Source organism: Convolutriloba macropyga, chromosome 5 (genome assembly GCF_964194025.1).
Source record: "Convolutriloba macropyga chromosome 5, txConMacr16.3, whole genome shotgun sequence".
NCBI classification, from domain to species: domain Eukaryota; kingdom Metazoa; phylum Xenacoelomorpha; order Acoela; family Convolutidae; genus Convolutriloba; species Convolutriloba macropyga.
In genome coordinates, this window is record NC_134472.1 from 56115910 (window position 1) to 56141712 (window position 25803).

Here is a 25803-nt window from a genome sequence, read left to right on the forward strand (position 1 = left end):
ACACGGCCCTTTGGACGCCAACCGTCGTTAGCGCAATTTGCCTGACGTATTCTATGTTCAAGTTAGTTTGTTGGATTTGGAAGTTGTTGCAGGCAATTTGATTGGCAGGCGTAATTTCTAGGGAAATCAGTTAATTCAATGCACTGTTAGAGATTCGTTGTTGATTTTGTTGTTGGCTTCCTCGTTAACGTTTCTTTAGTATTGTCATGAAAAAATTGAAAATCATGGAGCTCCTCTTACGTAACTAACTAAAGAATTGAACTTAACAGGATTTAGAATATCTTCGCCAAAAATTTGCAGTACACCGCACACAAATTACTATTGTTTTCCATTATAGCTATATCATCTTAGTAGTCAAATAAAGCATAGTCCGCCAATTGTGGTAAACATAACATAATAAGTCGCCAAAAAAGAAAAACACATCTCATTAAGAGGTAGTTAGTAAATTCGGGGGCAACCATTCCACTGCTATATATATGCATAGATTCTAACAGTCCCAGGTTGAGGTCCTCGCTCAAAATGATCTATGAGAATACCCATCCAGACTATTTTTGCTTAAGAAAATACCCAGGCAGACCAAAAATGCCTATGATCCAGACTTTGCCTCGTTCAAAACTTTGGTGCGTTTATGTGCTCGTTCAAAAACGCTTATGAAAAGACTTGTACAGACAAAAATGCGATATGATACAGACTTTGGCTCGTTCCATTTATAAAAAGACTCAGAAAGACCGAAAAAGTTTATGATCCGGACTTTGGATCGTTCAATTTATGAAAAGACTGGAGCTAAGAAATACCGACAAAAATGGCGTACGAAACGTCGGTATTTCTCGGTTTTTGTCGGTTTCATCGGTTTTGCATGTATGAAGCGTCGGTTTTTTCGCTATTGTAGAAATAATCCGTATTGGTTGTGAGAAGTGTCGGATTAACGGGATTTGCAAGTTTCAAGTCAGGAAGCTTCAGTTTACGTAATAGAGTTATCATCCTATCACCGTAAAGTAGTCTTAGTACTGGTAGTTAGTCTAAAGTAGTTACTAAAGTGGTCTGATAAAAATTGAAATTTTGAATAAAATTTTGTTTTCTACAGACCAGGCACATTGTATGATAGCTGGTTAGGTTTAATATTTAACGATGAAATATGAAGCTTAAAAATCGAAAATCAAGTAGCGTGATTATGGCCGCAAGAGAAGAAAATGTTCTACTGCAAGAGAAAAAAATCATGGATCGCTTCATAAGTAACCAACTTAAGAGTTGAACTTAGCAGAAATCAGAACGTCTTCACCAAACTTAGCAGCCAACCGCACAAAGTTTACGGGTGGTTTCCATGTCATCTTAGTGGTCATATAAAGTATAGTCCAACAATTGAGGTAAACATACCGTAAGAGGTCGTAAATTAAGTAAAAGACCCTCCCTTTATAGGGTAGTCAGTCATCTTGAGGGTGGCACGTCAACTGATATATATATATATATATATATATATATATATATATATATGCATAAATATTGACAGCAGTCAAAACAGCGTAAATCAATAAAGACTTCTGTAGGAATAAGAGAGGTTAGGTGGCACAGGATGGAGAAGAGATGTGGAAAAACTAAATAAGTATTTGATTAAAAAACTTTGGCAGTGTCAAAGCTCACAGAAATATCTAAACAAAAACAAAGCACCTAAATTAAACTGTAAAACGGAAGGTTTAAAAATGTGTCTTATTAAAAAATCGCGCCACCTCTCCCAAGCAAAAAACTAGTATTATTTCGTTTGATGGAAAATATGGTATCAATTATTACATATGCAATAGAAATCGAGTTCGTTAACAAAACGAACAAATGAGGTTGAGAGATGAAATGAGGTTGAAATGAAAGCTATATCTTGAGCTCACAGTAACGGAATGGAGAAATGAGCGACAGGAAAGGCTGGATGAAATCAACCTGCTAACATTTAATTTAGATAGGGCTACCTAATTAATTGCACCCAAATAAAGTTGGTAGCAATTATATTAGTCTTGTTGGCTGGTTGTACGAGTTTTTGCTTGACCGATTTTTTGTCTGACCAATTTAATTAACATTGGGGGCTTTATGTATCTTTTTGTTTCTGATAAAAATTGAAATTTTGATTAAAATGTTGTTTTCTACAGACCAGGCACATTGTATGATCGCTGGTTAAGTTTAATATTTAACGATGAAATATGAAGCTTGAAAAGTGAAAATTAAGTAGCGTGATTATGGCCGCAAGAGAAGAAAATGTTCTACTGCAAGAGAAAAAAATCATGGATCGCTTCATAAGTAACCAACTTAAGAGTTGAACTTAGCAGAAATCAGAACGTCTTCACCAAACTTAGCAGCCAACCGCACAAAGTTTACGGGTGGTTTCCATGTCATCTTAGTGGTCATATAAAGTATAGTCCAACAATTGAGGTAAACATACCGTAAGAGGTCGTAAATTAAGTAAAAGACCCTCCCTTTATAGGGTAGTCAGTCATCTCGAGGTTGGCACGTCAACTGCTATATATATGCATAAATATTGACAGCAGTCAAAACAGCGTAAATCAATAAAGACTTCTGTAGGAATAAGAGAGGTTAGGTAGCACAGGATGGAGAAGAGATGTCGAAAAACTAAAAATGTATTTGATTAAAAAACGTTGCCAGTATCAAAGCTCACAGAAATATCTAAACAAAAACAAAGCACCTAAATTAAACTGTAAAACGGAAGGTTAAGGAATGTGTCTTATTAAAAAATTGCGCCACCTCTCTGAAACGAAAAACTAATATTATATCCTGTGACGGAAAATATGATGCCAAAAAGTACATATGCAACTCAAATTGGGTTCGCTAACAAAGGGAACAAAAGAGGTTTAGATATTTCAAATGAAAGCTATTTCTTGAGTTCACAGATGGGATTGGAGAAATGAGCGACAAAAAAAGACTGGATGAAATCAATCTGCTAACAATTTTAATTTAGATAGAGCTACATAATTTATTGCTCCCAAATAAAGTTGACAACAATTATATTAGTCCTATTAATTTTTTCTTCGATTTTTTGCTTGACCAATTTTTTGTCTAACCCATTTGATTTTTGTCCTCAAAAACAAGATAAACAGGGCTTTAAGCAACTGAGTTGCACTCTTAGAGCCTTAGGCTTCCTTAGTCTCTGAGTTTGCAATTCAACAAGACTGTATTGCGGAGACGATTTTGTGGTGTTAAGGGAGGTTCATAATTTAAAACGTGTCTCCAGGCAGTCTATCAATCCACTCAACACGCCCACTCCACCCTTACTCTCCTTCACCTGGCACTTTGGACGCCAACCGTTGTTAGCGCAATTCGCCAAATGTTATCTATGTTCAAGTTAGTTTGTTGGATTTGGAATTTGTTGCAGGCAATTTGATTGGCAGGCGTAGTTTCTAGGGAAATTAACTAACCCAAAGCACTGCAGGAGATTCGTTGTTGATTTTTTCGTTGGCTTCTTCGTTAACGTGTCTTTAGTACTGTCATGAGAAAATTGAAAATCACGGAGCTCCTTTTACTTAACTAACTAAAGAGTTAAACTTAACAGGATTTAGAATATCTTCGCCTAAAATTTGCAGTACACCGCACACAAATTACTATTGTTTTCCATTATAGCTAAAACCTGTATTTAGGTAAATGTCACCACAGTGGTCAATCAAAATGGTACATCATTTTTCTTTGCAACAATTAAAAACTTGTAAAAATTTCGGGGAACAATTTTTCGATTCTTTGGATAAAGACAAAAATTTCCTGGTCATAACTGAGGGTAATACCGACTTCTTTGCTTTTCACAAATTAACGATTTTTTTTGGAACTATTTGATATCAGGATTTCATTCATGAAATAGATCCTTTTTTAAATTTTTTCTTTATCAACAGGTGTTCATTGTCAATTATAACGAACTTGGCGAATAGCGGTTTTGGAGTTTATCTTTAACTGTTAAACAATGATATGTACTATCATCATAAACAGTGATTACGACACAGTCCTTCCCAATTTAACCACCTTTGTAAAGACATCTTCTGTTTACTCCTCTACGCCAAATTAACTCACAATTGCTCTGCGGCCTAGTGTTCAAAACTGTCGGCCTATATCATTGAAAACAGTTCCTCTAAATCAGAACAAGGCTTCCTTACACTATCCTAAACAACAGAATCCTCAAAGGCAAGGGCTTGTCATTGAGTTTTTGGAGATGAACCTCGGTACACAGATGATTATAACGCAACTATAAACTACAGGCCCATTACACTCCAAGGCAAGATTGCTATCATTCCCTTTCTTATCTGAATTTTGGGTGAATGCAGAATGTTTTCCCGTTTAACCAATCCAGTCCTGATCTTAAAATTGAGAGATAATGTGACGCACCTATTTAATTAATAACGATTAAAAGTTTTTTTTACCAATCATAATTGTAGAAAAACTAAACATGTGTTTGATTAAAAAATTTTGGCGGTATCAGAGCTCACAGAAATATCGAAACAAAACAAGAGCAACAAAATAAACTGTAAAACGGAAGGTTAAAGAATGCGCCTTATTAAAAAATCGCGCCACCTTTCTGAGGCAAAAACCTAATATTATTTCCTGTGACGGAAAATATGGTGCCAATTAGTACATATGCAACTCAAATCAGGTTGGCTTACAAAGGAAACAAAAGAGGTTGAAATATTTCAATTGAAAGCTATTTCGCGATTTCACAGATAGGAATAGAGAAATGAGCGACAAGAAAAGACTGGATGAAATCAATCTGCTAAACATTTTAATTTAGATAGAGCTACATAATTCATTGCTCCCAAATAAAGTTGATAACAATTATATTAGTCCTGTTGATCTTTTCCTTCAATTTTTTGCTGGATCATTTTTCGTCTGACCCATTTGAATTTTGGCCTCCAAAACGAGATAAACAGGGCTTTAAGCAGCTGAATTGCACTCTTAGAGCTTTAGGCTTCATTAGTCTCACCACCCCACGTTTTCCCTCCGTCACATGGCCCTTCGGACGCCAACCGTCGTTAGCGCGATTTGCCTGACGTTATCTATGTTCAAGTTAGTTTGTTGGATTTGGAAGTTGTTGCAGGCAATTTGATTGGCAGGCGTAATTTCTAGGGAAATCAATTAATCCAATGCACTGATAGAGATTCGTTGTTGATTTTGTCGTTGGCTTCCTCGTTAACGTTTCTTTAATATTGTCATGAAAGAATTGAAAATCTTGGAGCTCCTTTTACGTAACTAACTAAAGAATTGAACTCAACAGGATTTAGAATATCTTCGCCAAAAATTTGCAGTACACCGAACACAAAACACTATTGTTTTCCATTATAGCTAAAACCAGGATTTAGGTAAATGTCACCACAGTGGTTCATCAAACTGCATCATTGCAACAATTAAAAATTTGTAAAAAATATTGGAGAACAATTTTTTCGAAGCTTTGGATAAAGACAAAAAACTAAACATGTGTTTGATTTAAAAACTTTGGCGGTATCAGAGCTCACAGAAATATCTAAGCAAAACAAGAGCTCCAAAGTAAACTGTAAAACAGAAGATAAAAGAATGCGTCTTACTGAAAAGTCGCGCCACCTCTCCGAAGCGAAAAACTAGTATTATTTCGTTTGATGGAAAATATGGTGCCAATTATTACATATGCAATAGAAATCGGGTTCGTTAACAAAACGAACAAATGAGGTTGAGAGATGAAATGAGGTTGAAATGAAAGCTATATCTTGAGCTCACAGTAGCGGAATGGAGAAATGAGCGACAGGAAAGGCTGGATGAAATCAACCTGCTAACACTTAATTTAGATAGGGCTACCTAATTAATTGCACCCAAATAAAGTTGGTAGCAATTATATTAGTCCTGTTGGCTGGCCGTACGAGTTTTTGCTTGACCGATTTTTTGTCTGACCAATTTGCTTAATATTGGGGGCTTTATGTATCTTTTTGTTTCTGATAAAAATTGAAATTTTGATTAAAATTTTGTTTTCTACAGACCAGGCACATTGTATGATCGCTGGTTAAGTTTAATATTTAACGATGAAATATGAAGCTTGAAAAGTGAAAATCAAGTAGCGTGATTATGGGCGCAAGACAAGAAAATGTTCTACTGCAAGAGAAAAAAAATCATGGATCGCTTCATAAGTAACCAACTTAAGAGTTGAACTTAGCAGAAATCAGAACGTCTTCACCGAACTTAGCAGCCAACCGCACAAAATTTACGGGTGGTTTCTATGTCATCTTAGTGTTCATATAAAGTATAGTCCTACAATTCAGGTAAACATACCGTAAGAGGTCGTAAATTAAGTAAAAGACCCTCCCTATATAGGGTAGTCAGTCATCTCGAGGGTGGCACGTCAACTGCTATAAATTTGCATAAACATAAATATTGACAGCAGTCAAAACAGCGTAAATCAATAAAGACTTCTGTAGGAATAAGTGAGGTTAGGTGGCACAGGATGGAGAAGAGATGTGGAAAAACTAAATATGTATTTGATTAAAAAGCTTTGGCAATATCAAAGCTCACAGAAATATCTAAACAAAAACAAAGCACCTAAATTAAACTGTAAAACGGAAGGTTAAAGAGTGTGTCTTATTAAAAAATCGCGCCACCTCTCTGAAACGAAAAACTAATATTATATCCTTTGACGGAAAATATGATGCCAATTAGTACATATGCAACTCTAATTGGGTTCGCTAACAAAGGTAACAAAAGAGGTTTAGATATTTCAAATGAAAGCTATTTCTTCAGTTCACAGATAGGAATGGAAAAATGAGCGACAAGAAAAGACTGGATAAAATCAATCTGCTAACACTCTTAATTTATATCGAGCTACATAATTCATTAATCTCAAATAAAATTGAAAACAATTCTATTAGTTCTGTTGATCTTTTTCTTCGATTATTTGCTTGACCAATTTTTGTCTGACCCATTTGAGTTTTTGTCCTCCAAAACGAGATAAACAGGGCTTTAAGCAGCTGAATTGCACTCTTAGAGCTTTAGGCTTTATTAGTCTCTATGTATTGAGGAGACGATTTTGTGGTTTTAAGGGAGGTTCATAATCTAAAGTTTGTCCCCAGGCAGTCTATCAATCCACTCAACACGCCCAACCCAAGTTTTCTCCCCTTCACATGGCCCTTTGGACGCCAACCGTTGTTAGCGCAATTCGCCAAATGTTATCTATGTTCAAGTTAGTTTGTTGGATTTGGAATTTGTTGCAGGCAATTTGATTGGCAGGCGTAGTTTCTAGGGAAATTAACTAACCCAAAGCACTGCAGGAGATTCGTTGTTGATTTTTTCGTTGGCTTCTTCGTTAACGTGTCTTTAGTACTGTCATGAGAAAATTGAAAATCACGGAGCTCCTTTTACTTAACTAACTAAAGAGTTAAACTTAACAGGATTTAGAATATCTTCGCCTAAAATTTGCAGTACACCGCACACAAATTACTATTGTTTTCCATTATAGCTAAAACCTGTATTTAGGTAAATGTCACCACAGTGGTCAATCAAAATGGTACATCATTTTTCTTTGCAACAATTAAAAACTTGTAAAAATTTCGGGGAACAATTTTTCGATTCTTTGGATAAAGACAAAAATTTCCTGGTCATAACTGAGGGTAATACCGACTTCTTTGCTTTTCACAAATTAACGATTTTTTTTGGAACTATTTGATATCAGGATTTCATTCATGAAATAGATCCTTTTTTAAATTTTTTCTTTATCAACAGGTGTTCATTGTCAATTATAACGAACTTGGCGAATAGCGGTTTTGGAGTTTATCTTTAACTGTTAAACAATGATATGTACTATCATCATAAACAGTGATTACGACACAGTCCTTCCCAATTTAACCACCTTTGTAAAGACATCTTCTGTTTACTCCTCTACGCCAAATTAACTCACAATTGCTCTGCGGCCTAGTGTTCAAAACTGTCGGCCTATATCATTGAAAACAGTTCCTCTAAATCAGAACAAGGCTTCCTTACACTATCCTAAACAACAGAATCCTCAGAGGCAAGGGCTTGTCATTGAGTTTTTGGAGATGAACCTCGGTACACAGATGATTATAACGCAACTATAAACTACAGGCCCATTACACTCCAAGGCAAGATTGCTATCATTCCCTTTCTTATCTGAATTTTGGGTGAATGCAGAATGTTTTCCCGTTTAACCAATCCAGTCCTGATCTTAAAATTGAGAGATAATGTGACGCACCTATTTAATTAATAACGATTAAAAGTTTTTTTTACCAATCATAATTGTAGAAAAACTAAACATGTGTTGGATTAAAAAACTTTGGCGGTTTCTGAGCTCACAGAAATATCTAAACAAAGCAAGAGCTGCAAAGTAAACTGTAAAACAGAAGATAAAAGAATGCGTCTTACTGAAAAATCGCGCCACCTCTCCGAAGCGAAAAACTAGTATTATTTCGTTTGATGGAAAATATGGTGCCAATTATTACATATGCAATAGAAATCGGGTTCGTTAACAAAACGAACAAATGAGGTTGAGAGATGAAATGAGGTTGAAATGAAAGCTATATCTTGAGCTCACAGTAGCGGAATGGAGAAATGAGCGACAGGAAAGGCTGGATGAAATCAACCTGCTAACACTTAATTTAGATAGGGCTACCTAATTAATTGCACCCAAATAAAGTTGGTAGCAATTATATTAGTCCTGTTGGCTGGCTGTACGAGTTTTTGCTTGACCGATTTTTTGTCTGACCAATTTGCTTAATATTGGGGGCTTTGAGTATCTTTTTGTTTCTGATAAAAATTGAAATTTTGATTAAAATTTTGTTTTCTACAGACCAGGCACATTGTATGATAGCTGGTTAAGTTTAATATTTAACGATGAAATATGAAGCTTGAAAAGTGAAAATCAAGTAGCGTGATTATGGCCGCAAGAGAAGAAAATGTTCTACTGCAAGAGAAAAAAATCATGGATCGCTTCATAAGTAACCAACTTAAGAGTTGAACTTAGCAGAAATCAGAACGTCTTCACCAAACTTAGCAGCCAACCGCACAAAGTTTACGGGTGGTTTCCATGTCATCTTAGTGGTCATATAAAGTATAGTCCAACAATTGAGGTAAACATACCGTAAGAGGTCGTAAATTAAGTAAAAGACCTCTTACGTATAAAGACAGTCATCTCGAGGTTGGCACGTCAACTGCTATATATATGCATAAATTTTGACAGTAGTCAAAACAGCGTAAATAAACAAAGACTTCTGAAGGAATAAGAGAGGTTAGGTGGTACAGGATGGTTTTAAATCGAGATGTCAAGAATTGAGAAGGTCATATAAGAAAATGACCGCCACGTCTTCTACTATGGCTGCAATGGAAGCCTGATCGAGCGCCTGGAAGCATTGATTGAAGCCTGGAAGCATTGATCGAGAGCCACGGAGACAACGTAAGGCGGGTTGCAATGGGAAACAACAAAAGAAATTTCAGCTATTCTAGAGAAACTACCAGTGAGTAATTAAAACTGGGTGATGCCTCATAGTTATTGATTAACAATGTTTTCGCGCCTCAGAATTCTTGATAGCTTGTACACACATCGTAACAAACTGATGCTTTTACATGAGTGTGGATCAGTTTCGCTTCGTGCCTTCATAGTGCAGTTGGGTGAAGTTCAGTTTCCAACTTCTAAGGAGACAAATTCAAGGCAAATGGGTAGTCGTTAAAGGCTTTATAAGCTCATTGTTCGTTTTTTTTTAGCATTTTTCTTATCAAACTTTTCAGAATTTATTTGGCTGTTTATAGCTATTGATTAACAATAGTTATTGATTAACAATGTTTTCGGGCCTCAGAATTCTTGATAGCTTGTACACAAATCGTAACAAACTGATGCTTTTACATGAGTGTGGATCAGTTTCGCTTCGTGCCTTCATAGTGCAGTTGGGTGAAGTTCAGTTTCCAAGTTCTAAGGAGACAAGTTCAAGGCAAATGGGTAGTCGTTAAAGGCTTTATAAGCTCATTGTTCGTTTTTTTTAGCATTTTTCACATCAGACTTTTCAGAATTTATTTGGCTGTTTATAGCATGAGTGCAAGTTCAGAGCCCCAATCTCTGCTGCCACTGGAATTGATTGACAAATGCATTCGTTCCAAATTATGGATCATTATGAAAAATGATAAAGAGCTAGTAGGCACTCTGCTCGGTTTCGACGAATTTGTCAACATGGTTTTGGAAGATGTAACTGAGTTCGAAAACACATCCGAGGGACGCAGATTTACAAAGCTGGACAAAATTTTACTTAATGGCAACAACATTGCAATGCTTGTGCCTGGAGGTGAAGGACCAGGCTATTACTGACGTTTAAAACAATTAATTGATGGACTCCTAATTTGTGTTGATGGACTCCTAATTTTGTGTTTAACTTTAGTTTTAAATTCAAAATTACCAGTTATGTGAGATGCCAGAACTGCACTTACGAATTTCATCCTAATCGAGTTGTTTTCCAGAAATTTATGAAGTTTCTACAGCAGATGAGATGCTCGTCGTTAGTGAGCATAAGAAATTCTTCCAAGTCGATTCTCGCAATTGAAACGAGTTTCGACAACACGGCTGCTGCTGTAATTGCTGATGGAAAAATCTTGTCAAATGAGATTTTTGATCAAGTCAAATATCACAACATGACAGGCGGAACGGATCCTCGATTTGCAAAGAGTCTGCACATGCGCCATCTCCCGAAAAGTTGAGCGAAAACTTTAAAATATATTTGAGCTCTCGCCATGAGTAGATTAGCACGACCTTTAAGCATAGTATTGGGGGCTTTGGGTATCTTTTCGTTTATGATAAAAATTAAAATTTTGAAGACTGTTTTCTACAAACCAGGCACATTGTATGATAGTTGGTTAAGTTTAATATTAACGATGAAATATTAAGCCTAAAAGTGAAAATCAAGTGGCGTGATTATGGCCGCAAGAGAAGAAAATTTTCTACATTTTTGATTGTTACAGCTGTGAATAAATGCCTGGAGCACGTTAACGCAAATTTCATTGGAGCTGTAGCAGTAACCACGATGCCTGGCAGAGAAATTTGCCTGCAAGTTGGCTTGAATTATGCGAAAGAACTTTGCCATGCATTTAACCTGCCGCTAATTCCAGTTCATCACATGAGGGCGCACGCCGTTGTTGCCAGAATGTGCAGCGATTCAATTCGATATCCATTTTTGACTTTGTTGATATCTGGGGGTCATTGTTTGCTGGCAGTAGCCAAAAGTGTTGATGAATTCTACCTCCTGGGCGAAAGTATAGACATTGCACCCGGACATTTCCTTGATTGTGTAGCTAATGAACTTGGACTTGCTCAAATGGGTGAATTTAAGGTACGTGTACGAATAAATTGTTTCCAGTCCCCATGAACTTACCATTATTTCAAAATCTCAGGAGTCGCCAAGTATATTGACTACTTCCATCAAAACTGTTCCAACCATTTACGATATAAAGAGATTTGAGGGATCCTTGAGGCAAATGAAACGTTATATCTGTTTTGCCTTGAGCCAAGACATCGTTCATTTTCATATAAGGCCTTTATTTTGTCCTGATCCGTTCTCCATTTTACTGTTCCTTCGGCGCATCTCAAGTGCTCTCTATTAACTTTCTTGTGTAAAGCTAATAGTCTGTTCTGTTGAACCAGTGCAAAATTTAGTTTTGTTGCAAAAATTTTGACGTCATTTGTTTTCAAAAGCCTGACTTAATTTTTCGTTTTCCTCACTTCATGTCCCCTTATTTACGTTTTCGTTTCTTACCTTAATTGATTTAATGGTGTACTTTCTTTGTGCGCGTACATTGAGCACACTCTCAATATATACTTTTCCATAATTTCTGCGGTTTTAAAACTTGAGTTTCAAGATAGGCAGTGGGCGTTTTCTAGATGCGTTTTTTCTAATTATTATTAGCCGCGTCAGCAATTCCAAGCGGCTATTATAGCGCTCTTATTTTTTTTACAATTCAAAGAATTTGAATTGTATTGGGGCGCTGTCTTTTTTACAATTCAAAGAATTTGAATTGTATGGGGGCGCTGTTTTTTTAAAGATATTCACACATTTTCATTTTTTTTCAATGAATTTGATCTTTCAAAACGGGATACAGGTAAAGCCCAGCGGGCATTAATTTTCATTAGAGGCTCAAAGTGGGCTTTAGTAGTCCTTCAAATGCAGCTGCTGGGATGAGAGTGGTGCAGCTGCTGGGATGGCCTTAATTTAAGGTTAAAAGGTCATTTTTAGGAGTTTTTGGGCTCAAAATGGTGCAATTTTTCATGTTTTTGCGGTTTTTTAGTTTGTTGTTTGATTACTTTTAGGTTGAAGTTTTTTAAAAGTTGAAGAAGGCCTTTTGCAAGATAAAGTTACTTGTTGTGACCACTTTATGAGCTATATGTCTTGGCACTCCAAACAAACTCGCAAAATGATACTAATTTCTGCAATTTTTTTCGAGTTTTTTTTGAAAATTTGTGTTATTTTTTTCAGTTTTTTTCCACCTTCAGCGGCCAGGGATTCTCCTTTAAGGTTTGATAATAGGGAACTGCATAGTATCTAGTGAAATTGGATTGGTTTTCAACTTTTTAATGTCACGGATTTTATTTTTTGATAAAATCTGACATTTTTTAAGGTTTCCTAAAGTTTTTGTCAGTTTTTGATATTTGTCCACTCTCAAGTGCCGGAAGACCTATTCCACGGCCTGATGAAAAGTTACGACATGGTTGTTAGTTTCAATGGATTTGTTTTAAACAATTTAACCTTTCGAATTTTATGAAATTTTTTGATAAAATTTGCATTTTTCAAGTTTTTTCAAAACAGTTGTCTTTGTTGTCAGTTTTTCTTGCCTCAGTACTCAGTAGCCAGTTAACCTCATCCAAGATTTGGTTTTATTTAATTTTATTTAATAGCTGCTAGGGTAAAGTTGACTGGTTTTCGACATTTTAAGAGAACGAAGTTTGAGTTTTGAATTTTTTTCTAAAAATTATCGCCTATCGGTCACTTAGCCAATGATTTTTATGGCTTGGAATTAGGTTACTGGATAGCCTCTAGAGGCACAGAAATGATTCTGAATGTTTTAATATAACAATTTTCAGAAACTTTCGAATAACAATTTTCAGAAACTTTCGGATAGTTTTGCTTTCTGTAAAACATACTTGTAAATAGCCGCCTCAGTTGCTTAGTGGGCTATTATAGCGCTCCTAATTTTTTTTACAATTCAAATAATTTGAAGTGTATTGGGGCGCTCTCTCTTTTTTAAAGATCTGTTCACACATTTTCTTGGTTTTTGAAATCTAATTGGAGTAGTGATTTTGGTCACGCCCAAACAGGAAATAGATAGAAAAAGCGAGTGGTTTTGGGGCGTGAAGTTTTTCGCTCTAATTTTAAAGTAGAGTGAGAAAACGGTGTCTGAGCAAATATTCGCTTTCTCGCTTGTGGTTTTTTGTTCACATGCGGCAATTTCACTTAATTTTTACTGTTTTTTTTATTTTTGGATCGGATTTTTTTCTAAACGATTTTTCCAATCCGTTCATAGTTCATTCTATGCCTAGTTTTCTTGATTAAACCATATTTAGTTTTTTCGCTAGTGTTTTTTTGTTCACATGCTGCATTTTAACTTTGATTTTGTTTTTTAAACTTTTGATCTGATATTTTTAGAAATGGTTTTCAAGTTGACTCATAGTCCCTACTAGGTCTATTCTTTTGTTTAGTCATTGAAAATTTATGAATTGTACGTCAGGACTTGTTCTGCTATGTTTTTCTTCATCGAATAAAAATTTTTCACATTACCTCATTTTGCCTCCTTTTCGACATTTTGAGTGAAATCGTTTTGACTTCTCTAGGCTAGTTTCACTCTTCTCTCATTCTGCTAAAAGTGTTTCGAGACAGCAGTTGCTCAGCAAAGCACAGAGTCAGTATCAAAAAACGAAATCAGAAATAGAGACGGGATAAACCCATAAAGCCCAATTTTAGATGCCCGTTACTCAAACTTTGCTTTTAGTTAACATCTCTAATGCTTATTGGTATTGATAATAGCCCCTGTGTGGTCTCACTACGAAACAGGAGTACGTTCAGCTCCAAAATGACAACAAAATAGTTCGCACTTAAAAATTGTCTATGTACAAAAAGTTTTTTATCATTAGTTTTTCTTCTTTCAATCCCAATCCTGGTTTTGGGAATCAACGGCTGCTATTTTCCGTCAATCTGCGGGGTATGTTTGTACTTTTGGCAGCAGTTTAAGATAGGAACATTTCTTTTACGTCAGGCTATCTTTGTCCTTTTGATGTAAGCGAACTGAACAAAAGCAAAGAAAACGTAGTTGGACCAGCACTATTTTGAGAGAGCGAGCGACATGTAGATGTGCTAATATCCTCCGAGGGATGAAATTCTGTCACACGTTGCATTTGCAAGAATTTTTTTTTCACTAGTTTCTTCTTTCAATCCCAATCTTTGTTATGGGAATCAACGGCGGCTATTTTCCGGCAATCTGCTGGGTGTGTTTTAGTATAACATCTTTTTGCCGCTTTTTTAGTTTTGAGTGTGGCTTCGACTACGTGCAATATTTTTGTTCCCTGTTATTAACTTGAATAGTTTTCTGTGCTTTCTATTTGACACCATTCAGTTTCGAAAATTTAATTAAGCTTGTTACTTGATCTCATTTTATAACCCCATTGTCAATTTGTTAATTATTTCAAAGGCAAGTAGTCTGTGCTCTTTTCAGAAACTAAGTCTTATTAGTAAGAATTAGACATCACTACAGATCTAAAATGTTTGTTGATTGTGCAGGTCCTTTTTGATTTTTTGAAAAAACGAAAGACTCATCTTGTAATTGAAGTAACCAGGTAGTTAGGTATGAAGTTTTGTAGATAAAATATTGACTCCAGTCGTCAAAAATTGTCAAAAATATCATTTTGTTTTACCTATTTTAGCGCTTTTTTCAGTATTTGGCGTTATTATCGTTGTGACTTGTACATGCTACTTTTTCTTCATATTGTTTAGTTTTTAGTTGTCGAGACAAAGCCTGCAAAACCTTATCTAGTGTTTTTTGTGCAACTCAGAGTACCAATTGCAGTTCTTTGAAATTGGAGTTTTTGAAAATGACACTAAAATTGTAAATGTTCTGAAAGCCTGTAAGTTTAAACTTATAAACCAAGACAGCATGAGCAAATAAATTAAAATCAGAAGCATTAACGACCGACAGAAAAAAGTTTTCTTTTCAAACAAAAGATACGCCGTTTTGTTGAAATTTCCAAAAGATATCTAAGCGCAAATAAAGAATCGATTTGTCATGGAAGGGTACTCAGGTATTATTGGTTCCTCAGGAAACGCAAATATTTTTTCACTGTTTTTCGAACTTGGGGTTTAAAAATGTTGGCCGTTTAGAGGTAGCTTGCCTATCTGCCACAATTTTTGTCTCTGAATGCAATTTTTGTTTCTAAAGAAACATGCCAGCCTTGATAAAACTACGCTGGGGTGAATGGGTTTGTACCCAAAAGGAACGGTTCGAATTCCTCTTTATTATAGCCTTGATGCGATAGTGAGGCCTTTGTTGATATCATCATAGCTTTTTTCAATTAACGGAATTTGCATTGTATTGTTGCGCTGTCCTAAGATCTGTTCACACTTCTTCATACTTATTCTTTTATCAGTGAGAAGTCAAATTGGAGTTGTGATTATAGTCTCAGCTGCGTAGTAAAGAAAGTGAAAATCGAGTAGTTGTAAGGTGTGATTTTTTCAAAAATGCTCTTAAAGGTGAGTAATTGTTGTTTGAATCAAAATTTCGTTTTTGAGAACCACCTCTTTCACGCACGTGATTGCGAATTCTGTTTTCATCGATTATTTTCTCATGAAGATTCTAACAGCTAACACTTGTGTTATAAATGTGCATTGCATAGATGTTTTTTTTGAAGACCTCAATTGGCAGGTAAAAGTTTTTTTAATAGCCGCGAAGCGATAGCGGCTATTATTGGGGACATCGTGGTTTTTTACAATTCAAAGAATTTGAATTGTATTGGGGCGCTGCCTTTTTTTTAAGATCTGTTCACACATTTTCATGATTTTTGAAGTCAAATTGGAGTAGTGATTTTGGTCACGCCGAAACAGGAAATGGAGCGAAAACGATTTGTTTTGCGGCGTGTATTTTTTTCGCTCTAATTTTAAAGTAGAGTGAGAAAACGGTGTTTGAACAAAAATTCGGTTTCTCGGTAGTTGTTTTTTGTTCACATGCGGCAATTTCACTCTGATTTTTACTGTTTTTTCGATTTTTTGGATCAGATTTTTTTCTGAAATCCATTCACAGCTCATTCTAGGCCTAGTATTTTGTTTGAATTAAATTTTCATTTCTTGCTAGTGGTTTTTTTGTTCGCATGCGGCATTTTGACATTGATTTTCTGTTTTTTATTTTTTTGATATGATTTTTTTTAAAATGGTTTTCTCAATTCACTCATAGTCCATTCTAGGTCTAGTTTAACTGTTTAGTCAATGAAAATTCTTTGAATTGTACGTCAGGACTTGTCCTGCTCTTTTTTTGAAGCCCTCAATTGGCAGGTAAAAGTTTTTTTAATAGCCGCAAAGCGATAGCGGCTATTATTGGGGACATCGAGGTTTTTTTTCATTCGTCGTCTCCATCGATGATTCTTACGACCTGACTTCTTGGAATTGACTTCTTGGAATTGACTTCAGTGACTTCTATTGCTTTGCAGTTAAAATTTATGTACGCGACGTCGTTTCTGCTTTTAGGTCAATTGCGTGACTTACCTCACTCAAAAAAATGACTTCTGAACTCACTTATGGAACTTTAATTTTTTATGAAGATTTACTAGTTAATAGTTTGCATCTAAGTAGTGCCAATCTTGTATGCCCTAATTCGGCATATGCCCTAATTTTGTAGTATACAATTAGTCTTGAGTTTTTGATTTCGAATATCAATTTTGAAATAGCTATTTAAGGGCTTTTTCCTTATAGAACGTATGTGTCAAAATATTGACAGTCCGAAGCTAACCCAAAAAGTCTTGTGGTCTATTAAAGGACTGGTGGTCGATCTGTCTATCTTATTTCTTTAGGTGTTTCAATTCATGGAAGGCCACGAGCGTCTATCGCGGCTATTTTCCGGCAATCTGCCGGCTATGTTTTTTACTTGAACACCATTCGATTTCAAAGAGTATTGACCATTTTTTGAGTTTTCAACTTATGCGGCAATCTTTTTGGTGGTAATGGAGCGAAAAAGCGATTTGTTTTGCGGCGTGAATTTTTTTCGCTCTAATTTTAAAGTAGAGTAAGAAAACGGCGTTTGAACAAAAATTCGGTTTCTCGGTAGTTGTTTTTTGTTCACATGCGGCAATTTCACTCTGATTTTTACTTTTTTTCGATTTTTTGGATCAGATTTTTTTCTAAAATCCATTCACAGCTCATTCTAGGCCTAGTATTTTGTTTGAATTAAATTTTCATTTCTTGCTAGTGGTTTTTTTGTTCGCATGCGGCATTTTGACATTGATTTTCTGTTTTTTTTTATTTTTTTGATATGATTTTTTTTAAATGGTTTTCTCAATTCACTCATAGTCCATTCTAGGTCTAGTTTAACTGTTTAGTCAATGAAAATTCTTTGAATTGTACGTCAGGACTTGTCCTGCTATTTTTTTTGAAGCCCTCAATTGGCAGGTAAAAGTTTTTTTAATAGCCGCAAAGCGATAGCGGCTATTATTGGGGACATCGTGGTTTTTTTTAATTCGTCGTCTCCATCGATGATTCTTACGACCTGACTTCTTGGAATTGACTTCAGTGACTTCTATTGCTTTGCAGTTAAAATTTATGTACGCGACGTCGTTTCTGCTTTTAGGTCAATTGCGTGACTTACCTCACTCAAAAAAATGACTTCTGAACTCACTTATGGAACTTTAATTTTTTATGAAGATTTACTAGTTAATAGTTTGCATCTAAGTAGTGCCAATCTTGTATGCCCTAATTCGGCATATGCCCTAATTTTGTAGTATACAATTAGTCTTGAGTTTTCGATTTCGAATATCAATTTTGAAATAGCTATTTAAGGGCTTTTTCCTTATAGAACGTATGTGTCAAAATATTGACAGTCCGAAGCTAACCCAAAAAGTCTTGTGGTCTATTAAAGGACTGGTGGTCGATCTGTCTATCTTATTTCTTTAGGTGTTTCAATTCATGGAAGGCCACGAGCGTCTATCGCGGCTATTTTCCGGCAATCTGCCGTCTATGTTTTTTACTTGAACACCATTCGATTTCAAAGAATATTGACCATTTTTTGAGTTTTCAACTTATGCGGCAATCTTTTTGGTGGTCTTTTCTCTTAGTTTCATTAATACGTGGTCATCTTGCCATTCAAATGATGCATTTTGTATCGTATTTGTTGCGTCGTAGGGATAGTTATATGTTTCATTTGTTTTCTTTTTATTGTTTGTCTTTTTTTACTTGAAATAGTTTGCTGTGATAAAATGATTTTTTTCTTTGTTTTGACGTTTGATGTTCTGTTATTGATTTTTTCGTTGTATTATTAATAGAATATCTCGTCGGATTAAGTTTAGGCTTTGTAATTAAGCTTTGCAAATCGATGACTGGGGCTGTTATTTTTGTTAGTTTTGTTACGAAATTATGACATCACAATTTCCTCAAATCTGCTTGTTCTTTAGTTCATGCAATTTGAACTTTGCGCGCTTGATCTCAATTTTCACTCTCAGTAGAGGGAGTTATTTTGTTCATTCGCGTGATTAAATTGTTGGTTACACGTGACTTACCTCACTCTCAAAATGTCTCCCTCACTCTGAAATTGACTTCTCTTTACTTAAATTAAAAGAGGTAAAGTCAATTGAGTGTATGTCACTCAATTAAAGTTATTGAATTAAAGTTCAATAAGTTTATTTGAGAGCAGCAAATAGACGCATCAATAAGTTGAACAAATTACTATTCAAAGTATAACATCGCAGCGTTTATTTAAAAAAGAAGTCATTTTTGGCCGGTTTCTTTTACTATCTTTTTGAGACGGTTGATCTATGAAGCTGTTGTTGCTTTTTTCTGGTTATCTGCCAGCTAGGTTCTTTAAGGTTGGTTCATTATTTCTATATAAGTTTAATAGTTATATGTGGTCATATTTACTGACTGTGACAATGATCTTCCAGATTAAGAGAAAAACGAAGTGTTTTTTCTGGAAATGTTTTTTCTGTAATCATTTTACTGTATGTAAGGATCTATAATCACTATCAAAGGCTAAGTATGCGATTAATAGAAACTGTTTAGGAGACCTAAATTCATGATTTGAAGGGCAGTTCTTAAGAGTTTGACCCCCTCACTTCACCATTCCATCCACTTCAGTTATGAACAGAATCTGGCTAACGAAATCATGTGTCGAAAACGAAAGTGATTCATAAAAACCGCAACCCAATGAAATACAATTTTAGATCTTAATGATTTCGTCGCTAAAATTACTCGCCAAAACATGATTTCCTAATAAGCTCAGTATAGAGCTAGAAAATCACGGAATTTTATGGCCCAAATTATTCAATTCTTATGCAACCGATTTCAAACACAGGCTTAATATTTTCCTGCAGGGCTGTACTTTCTAAGTTTCTTTCCTACGTTTGAAATTGATTAGCAACAGTTATCCTGCGTTAAATCTTCAAATTTGACATTTAAAGTATTCGAAAAGAAAGGTTAACAAGGCGGCTCGGTAATGTGCGTACGCACATAAGGTTCCGACCCCACTCATCCACATTCTTGAGTTAATTGGCTACCAAATGATGAAAAGTTAGAATACCTTCAACAACATACATATCATTAATTAAACAACCAATGGAGTACAATAATGCCACCCTAGAGGGCCGATGAACGTGGTTGTTAATAGGACAACTAGGAGAATAATAAATATCAAACAACAACCATTACTTACGACCAAAAATCGGTGGCTATAATAAATAAAATCATAACAAAATCAAACTCGCATCAGATCAAACCTAAACAAAACAATTTGACCTATACTTCATAAGAAAAGATAGAACACCTGCCCTCAACGCGACTGTTTAACTGGTCGATCAAAAAGTGCAATGAGGTGCGATGTTCATAAATACGTTTCCATTTTTGAAAACAATTATTTTACCATTATTGAGCTTATTAGATGTCAAATGAAATTACTAAAATGTTCGTTTATATCTCCATAAGAAGCAATTAAGACATATCATTATCCGATGTTTAATTGCGCGAAATTACAAAGACAATGGAACCTACGATCAATGTTATAAATTGGAAAGAAAACAAAAATCCTATAAAATATACAAATATAAAAAAATCTCAATTATTTTATGAAATCTCGTAGTAACAGTAGTAATAAAGACAAGAAACAAGCGTTTGAAGCTAAAACTTTCATAGATATCAAAATACTGTTCACTGGAAACGTGTTGTTACCTGTGTTTACAGAGACTGAGCTACAAATCAACCGAAAAACGTTTTAAAAAAATGATGAAGCTCAAAAACCCAAATATATTTTTGAAAACAAATATTTTAAAAACTTATAACAGACTTAAAATTTCAACAGACAGCCTTGAATTAGATTTTGATACTCCGGATGCCAAATTGGCCTGTAAATAATGAGACTAAGTCACGACCCTACAAAATAACAGATATATAAAGAAACCAAAACTTCAAACAATTTTACGAGATCACACTATTTGAGGCACTATAATTATAAGATCATACCTGCAAGACCCGTAAGTCGTCACTTTTGTTTCATTTTAACATCAATGAGCTTTCCTTACAAAAGGACTACGAGAAGATGAGAACAATAAGAAAGCCAAAAATTTTACAGTTTAGAAACCTCGAAAACTTTTTGTGTAATCAATGGCCGAAGCCATATGTCACAACATACAACCGAGCGCAAAAAAATGTATGAATCAACAAAATTAATTTTTGCGGTTTTTAATCAGTGAGATTGAGATACATGGTTACGAAAATGAAAGCAAGAAGTTTACAGTTCAAAAAAATATTTTTAAATAATTTTTAATGACATTAAAAACAGCTATAAAATGAAATCTTTAAATAGGTTGAGTTTTTTGTCCTGGGGAAACAATTGAGACCTATCGTCATCAGCTTCATGGCGTACAACAACAAAAAAGACAAACATAGGCAAAAACAAAAAAAATCCATTGAAATTTTGCGATAAAACTGTGTCTCAGCCCAAAAAGCATAAACTATATAACTAAAACAATTACCATATCTATATACGCTTTGTTACCAACGATTTGAGTATTCTATAATTTTCCTCAGTTGGACTTGCCAATCTTAAGAAAATTTGACAAGGCAACAAAATGAACTCAAAAAATATGCATTTATTCTCAAAAATGAAAAAAAATGAAAATGCGTTGTATAAAAAAAAGAGACCAATAATTGAACATAAAACCATTACGAACAATAAGTTATGACCAACACGAAATCAGTTTCTGCTGTTTTTTTACTGAGTCTGCAACCGAAGATAAGAGAATTAAGATAAAAAATAGTGGCAAAGTTCAAAAATTAACCGATATTTTCTTAAAACAGTTATATTCAAAGTTAAAACAGACATTAGATAACACTTGAATGATTTGTCTGGATTCATTTATAACTCCTAAAAATAACTGGATCTTTGAATGGAGACAATAAGCTCTTGGACTACAAAAATAAAATAAATGAAAGCAAAATTCAAGAAAAAAAAATTAAAAATTTTTTTACGAAAACAATTGGTCAGAACCACTAAAACCATGAGCTTATTCTGAAACCGTAATACAATCTCGTTGCTCCTAGTTTTTTTATAATAGTATCTGTCATTCATTAAACCCAGATCTAAATTCCTTGTAAGTAAAAAAAAGTTTACATAAATCCTCTTCATAGCGGAAATATTTTGAAAAAAAGTCGCGCCCCATTGAAATCTAGAAAAACTTTTCTTGTTAGGATCTATGACGAGATAAAGATCAGCCCAGATGTTACTGCGCAATCTAACATAATACTCATTTGTTCAAATGGTTGCGAAACAGATCATTTTTTCAACAACATTTTTGAGATTGTCAATAATAAAATTGCATTTTGTGTAATTATCGAGTTTTAATACTGGCGAAATAATAATTCCAGAAGACTCTCAAAGTCAGCGGTTATAGAACTAGCTTGTTTGTTAACTTAAAAAGAATACGGCAGCAGTTTTAAGGTATCTAATACCAGCAAATCGTAATGTTTGGGCTAAAAAAGCAAATTTGTTCGCGAAAAAAGTCGAATTTTGACAAATTTTGCAAAAATTCTAGGCAAAAATTCGGATCGAAGAATTCAGTAACCCTTCTCTATCTTTAGGGATAAAATCAATAAGACTACAGTAAAAAAATTTGAAAAATTTTTTAGCAAAATTGACGAAAATTTGGTCAAAATTACTGAAAATTTGAATAAAAACATGTGAATTACGTCACATATTCACAAAACTTTAAACCTCGATAACTCCCTATAAAAAGCAAAAATTGAAAAAAATCTTTTTAGTTCCGTGTTCTACGCTGGACGGGCTTTTTAATGATACCACTCACAACTCTCTACGATGATGATATCGGAAGCTATCTTTCGTGCAGTAAAATTGATGACCCGTGGAAATTTTTCTTGGCGTGAATTTCGAATTCCATAAGGTAAAAGAAACCTTGTTTATAAGTTATCGGATAAATTAACATAGAATTGGTCGTTCATATCTATTTGTTAGATTTTCTTAGTCATTAAATGCACGTCTCGTACTCTTTACTAACCCTACATTTTGTAAGCTGAACAGGTTCCAGTTTTACATTGGTTAGAAAAGGTTGGGTTAAAATTAATGAAAAAATGCTAATGCTTGCTATTTTGAAAAGACATCAAATAGATCGAACAATTTCTGTTAGTAGTAGAATCAAAAAGCGATCTCATTTCTGCAAAACTTGTCATGTTGTGGTGGCTCTGCCTACTGGCAATTTGACGAGGTAATAGCTCGAAGTATCACGAACCATGTGCTTTCTGGTTTAGTCCAAAAGTGGAGGAGCTGCAATAGACCAATTGGCACTAATTGGAGATCCAGACAAGTTTTCAGTGAATTACAAGGGAATCAGAATTTCAAGTAAAGCTCCCCTCAATTTCTCCTTCAGTGGTGTACTGGCAGCTACAAAGACGGCAATCTGGGACTTCAAGTCAGCATGCTCCAGTCAGCAACGTTTTGAGGAGTGGTTGCCCCATATAGCGGCTGCTGCTATGAGGTTAATAATTATATATTAGACTTTGCCTTTTGCTTCGTTATGGCATATCGGGGAACCAATGGACTGAAGGAGGCTTGGTAAAGCCATTGATACAAGTGTCTAAAAGCAGTGGTCTAATTTGCAAAGTTTACAAATGGTTTTTGTTTCCTATTCATTAATGGATAGTTTTAATCGTCTTGTGTATAACTAAATATTTTTGCGTATCAACTGATAATATTTAATAATGATGGTTTAATAATAGTTTAATAGTTTAAAAATAGTTTAATTTAATAATAATAGTTCTACTCGTAGTGTTGAATAAGGTTGCTTTCTATGGGAAAGAAACGAGGAAATGTAACTGAGAAAAATGGAATGTAGAAGACAGCTAATGTTGCAAAAACTTTTAATGTCTTACTCTCTTTAGAGTTGCTTTTAAATTTTCTCTCTGTAACTGATTGTTTAGGATTGTGAGTCGACATCTGATGCACAAGTTGACACGATGTATGATTTTTCTACACGAAAATTCGCTCAATGTCAATAGAACTCTGGTTGTATCTGGTGGCTGTGCGTCCAGCAAAGTCTTGATATCGGATATTACCAAGTTATGTCACTTGAGGAGTTATAGTTTACACGTTCCACCTCCGAGTTTGTGCATTGACAATGCTGTGATGATTGGCTACACGGCACAGGAGAGGCTGAACCATGGTTTCGAACCTATACATTGTAAAAACTTCGATTCAATTTTAGTAGACGGGTTTGCGAAAATTGGACACGATGTTACCACGAAGATAAGAATAAGTAAACACATAACGAGTAACTACAATCGTCTCACGCGACCTGAGTTTTCAACAGCGAATGAGATAAATGATTTAAACACTGACCAATTTGTGACGAATGATTTTGGATGCTTGTTGTAAGCTATCCGAATTTACTTTTTGATTAGCAGTTTTCTTTGAAAGTCGAAGGTTGGAAAAGCAGTGTTCGTCTCGGCTCATTTTCGACATAAATTGTAGAAAGCAAGTTGGACTTATTCTGTAGAGAAGATAGCTGTGATTTGTTTATTGTTCTTGGTTTTGTCGTGCTACTTAACTGAATATCAAAAATTTCTGAATATCAAAAAATCATAAACTGATTCTTTGTTTTTCAGCAACTAATCCTTGAGACCAATCGTTTTAAAAAAGCAGTTAATTTTGGCCTTGCATGTGAAACTAATTGTTTTATATTCTTATTGCCTCACTATTGACAGAGCTCACAGTTTTTCTACACGAGATTAGATTATTTGGTTTCAATTTTAGGTATTTCTTTTTTTAATTGCTCTCGAACAAAGTTTGAAGCAATTCCTGTAAACGTGTTGATCCTTTTAGGTACAATTTTTGCTTGGCCATTTTTGCGCTTTTGTTCTAGAACATTGTGTGACTCCTCGAGAGTTTTTCACGCTTCACTTCATTTTGAAGGATTTCAATTGCTCTCATTCTGAATTGAAGTTTATTGCTAATATAAAAGTTGTTGTTTGCGGTTGAGTAACAGCGTAGTTGTGGCTAACTGGTTGAGATGGCTGACTGCTATCCGGAGGTCGTGGCGTTGAACCCCTATCGGGTACAAGGTTTTGCACCCAAAAATGCTACAATCCTAAATTACAATGCCTCCAGCCTGTTGTTCGAGAGCAATTCATCCGACGTTAGTTTGTCCCATCGGGTACAAGGTTTTACGTCCAATAATGCTACACTCCTGAATTCAGTTGCCACCTCCTTTTGTTCGAGAGCATTTCATTCGAAGTTAGTCGTTATGCTTTTACTTTAAAACCATTTTTTTTTTGCGGAAATTTAAGTACGTGTTATGTTGCCTGCATTTGCTATAATTTCTGTTACGTTATTGCTTTTATGTTCCATTTCTGCTTTCTCATAAGAAACAGTTCTTGGTCTGAAGGTTCGAATTTTAAATTTTTTTATTCAATGAATAATACGCCACTTATTTGCAGAGTTTGGAGCATTTCAAATACCCATGCCTTCTCCAATCATTGGTCCTTTTTCTTCGTCTCTCATTAATAGCCGCCGTCAGCCTCTGAAGGGCTATTATTTAGGCGCATTCTTTTCTTTAAATTCGCTTTATCTTTTGATCACGTTTGTCGTTTTACATAAGTCACAACTTTTACGTTTGACTCCTGACTTACTTCACTCACTGTTTCAACTGAATGGATTTTTCAATTCTGTTACGCTTTCAATAACGGAATGTGGTGAACACGGTCAAAGTCTAAAGATCAAAATCAAGAGACGGGATAAACCGATAAATCTCTGTCATTAAGTCATTGAGAATTAGGTTATCGAAGTTCGTTAGAGTGTTCGCTGGATGAAATTGGCATTAGGCTTATTAGCTTTCAGTTTGGAAGCTGAATTTAAATATAGTTTTAGAATCCAAGCCTCAAGGGCCAGAAAACCTATTCCTTGGTCTGATAAAAAATGTACAATGATAAACAGGTCTTGCAGATATAATAGTGGACCGATTTCAGAGACAAAAATTGGTTCTGAAAATTTTTTTGAAATAGGTATATTTAAAGGAATCAATTTTTGCCTTTGAGGTAAAAGCTTCAAGAGTTTTAGCAATGCGTATGTTTTTGTTTAGTT

At 34.9% G+C, this 25803-nt stretch overlaps 2 protein-coding genes across 2 annotated transcripts in view; one reads left to right on the forward strand and one right to left on the reverse strand.

Moving 5' to 3' along the window:
* The window catches only part of LOC142340423 (uncharacterized), a 464952-nt gene that overhangs the window by 190447 nt on the left and 248702 nt on the right, over nt 1-25803 (reverse strand). The gene's annotated exons all lie outside the window — the stretch shown is intronic.
* LOC142339484 (tRNA N6-adenosine threonylcarbamoyltransferase-like) lies at nt 10297-24127 on the forward strand. Its single transcript, XM_075389532.1, has 4 exons — nt 10297-10681; nt 10948-11315; nt 22977-23203; nt 23646-24127. The coding sequence occupies exons 1-4, from the start codon at nt 10456-10458 to the stop codon at nt 24097-24099; spliced, it is 1275 nt and encodes a 424-aa protein (XP_075245647.1). The 5' UTR covers nt 10297-10455; the 3' UTR covers nt 24100-24127.

Coding starts and splice junctions, on each gene's coding strand:
- LOC142339484 (XM_075389532.1), top strand. CDS start 10,456: ATGAAGTTTCTACAGCAGATGAGATGCTCGTCGTTAGTGAGCATAAGA. Junction 11,316..22,976: donor CTCAAATGGGTGAATTTAAG/GTACGTGTACGA, acceptor TTTCTGGTTTAG/TCCAAAAGTGGAGGAGCTGC. Junction 23,204..23,645: donor ATAGCGGCTGCTGCTATGAG/GTTAATAATTAT, acceptor CTGATTGTTTAG/GATTGTGAGTCGACATCTGA.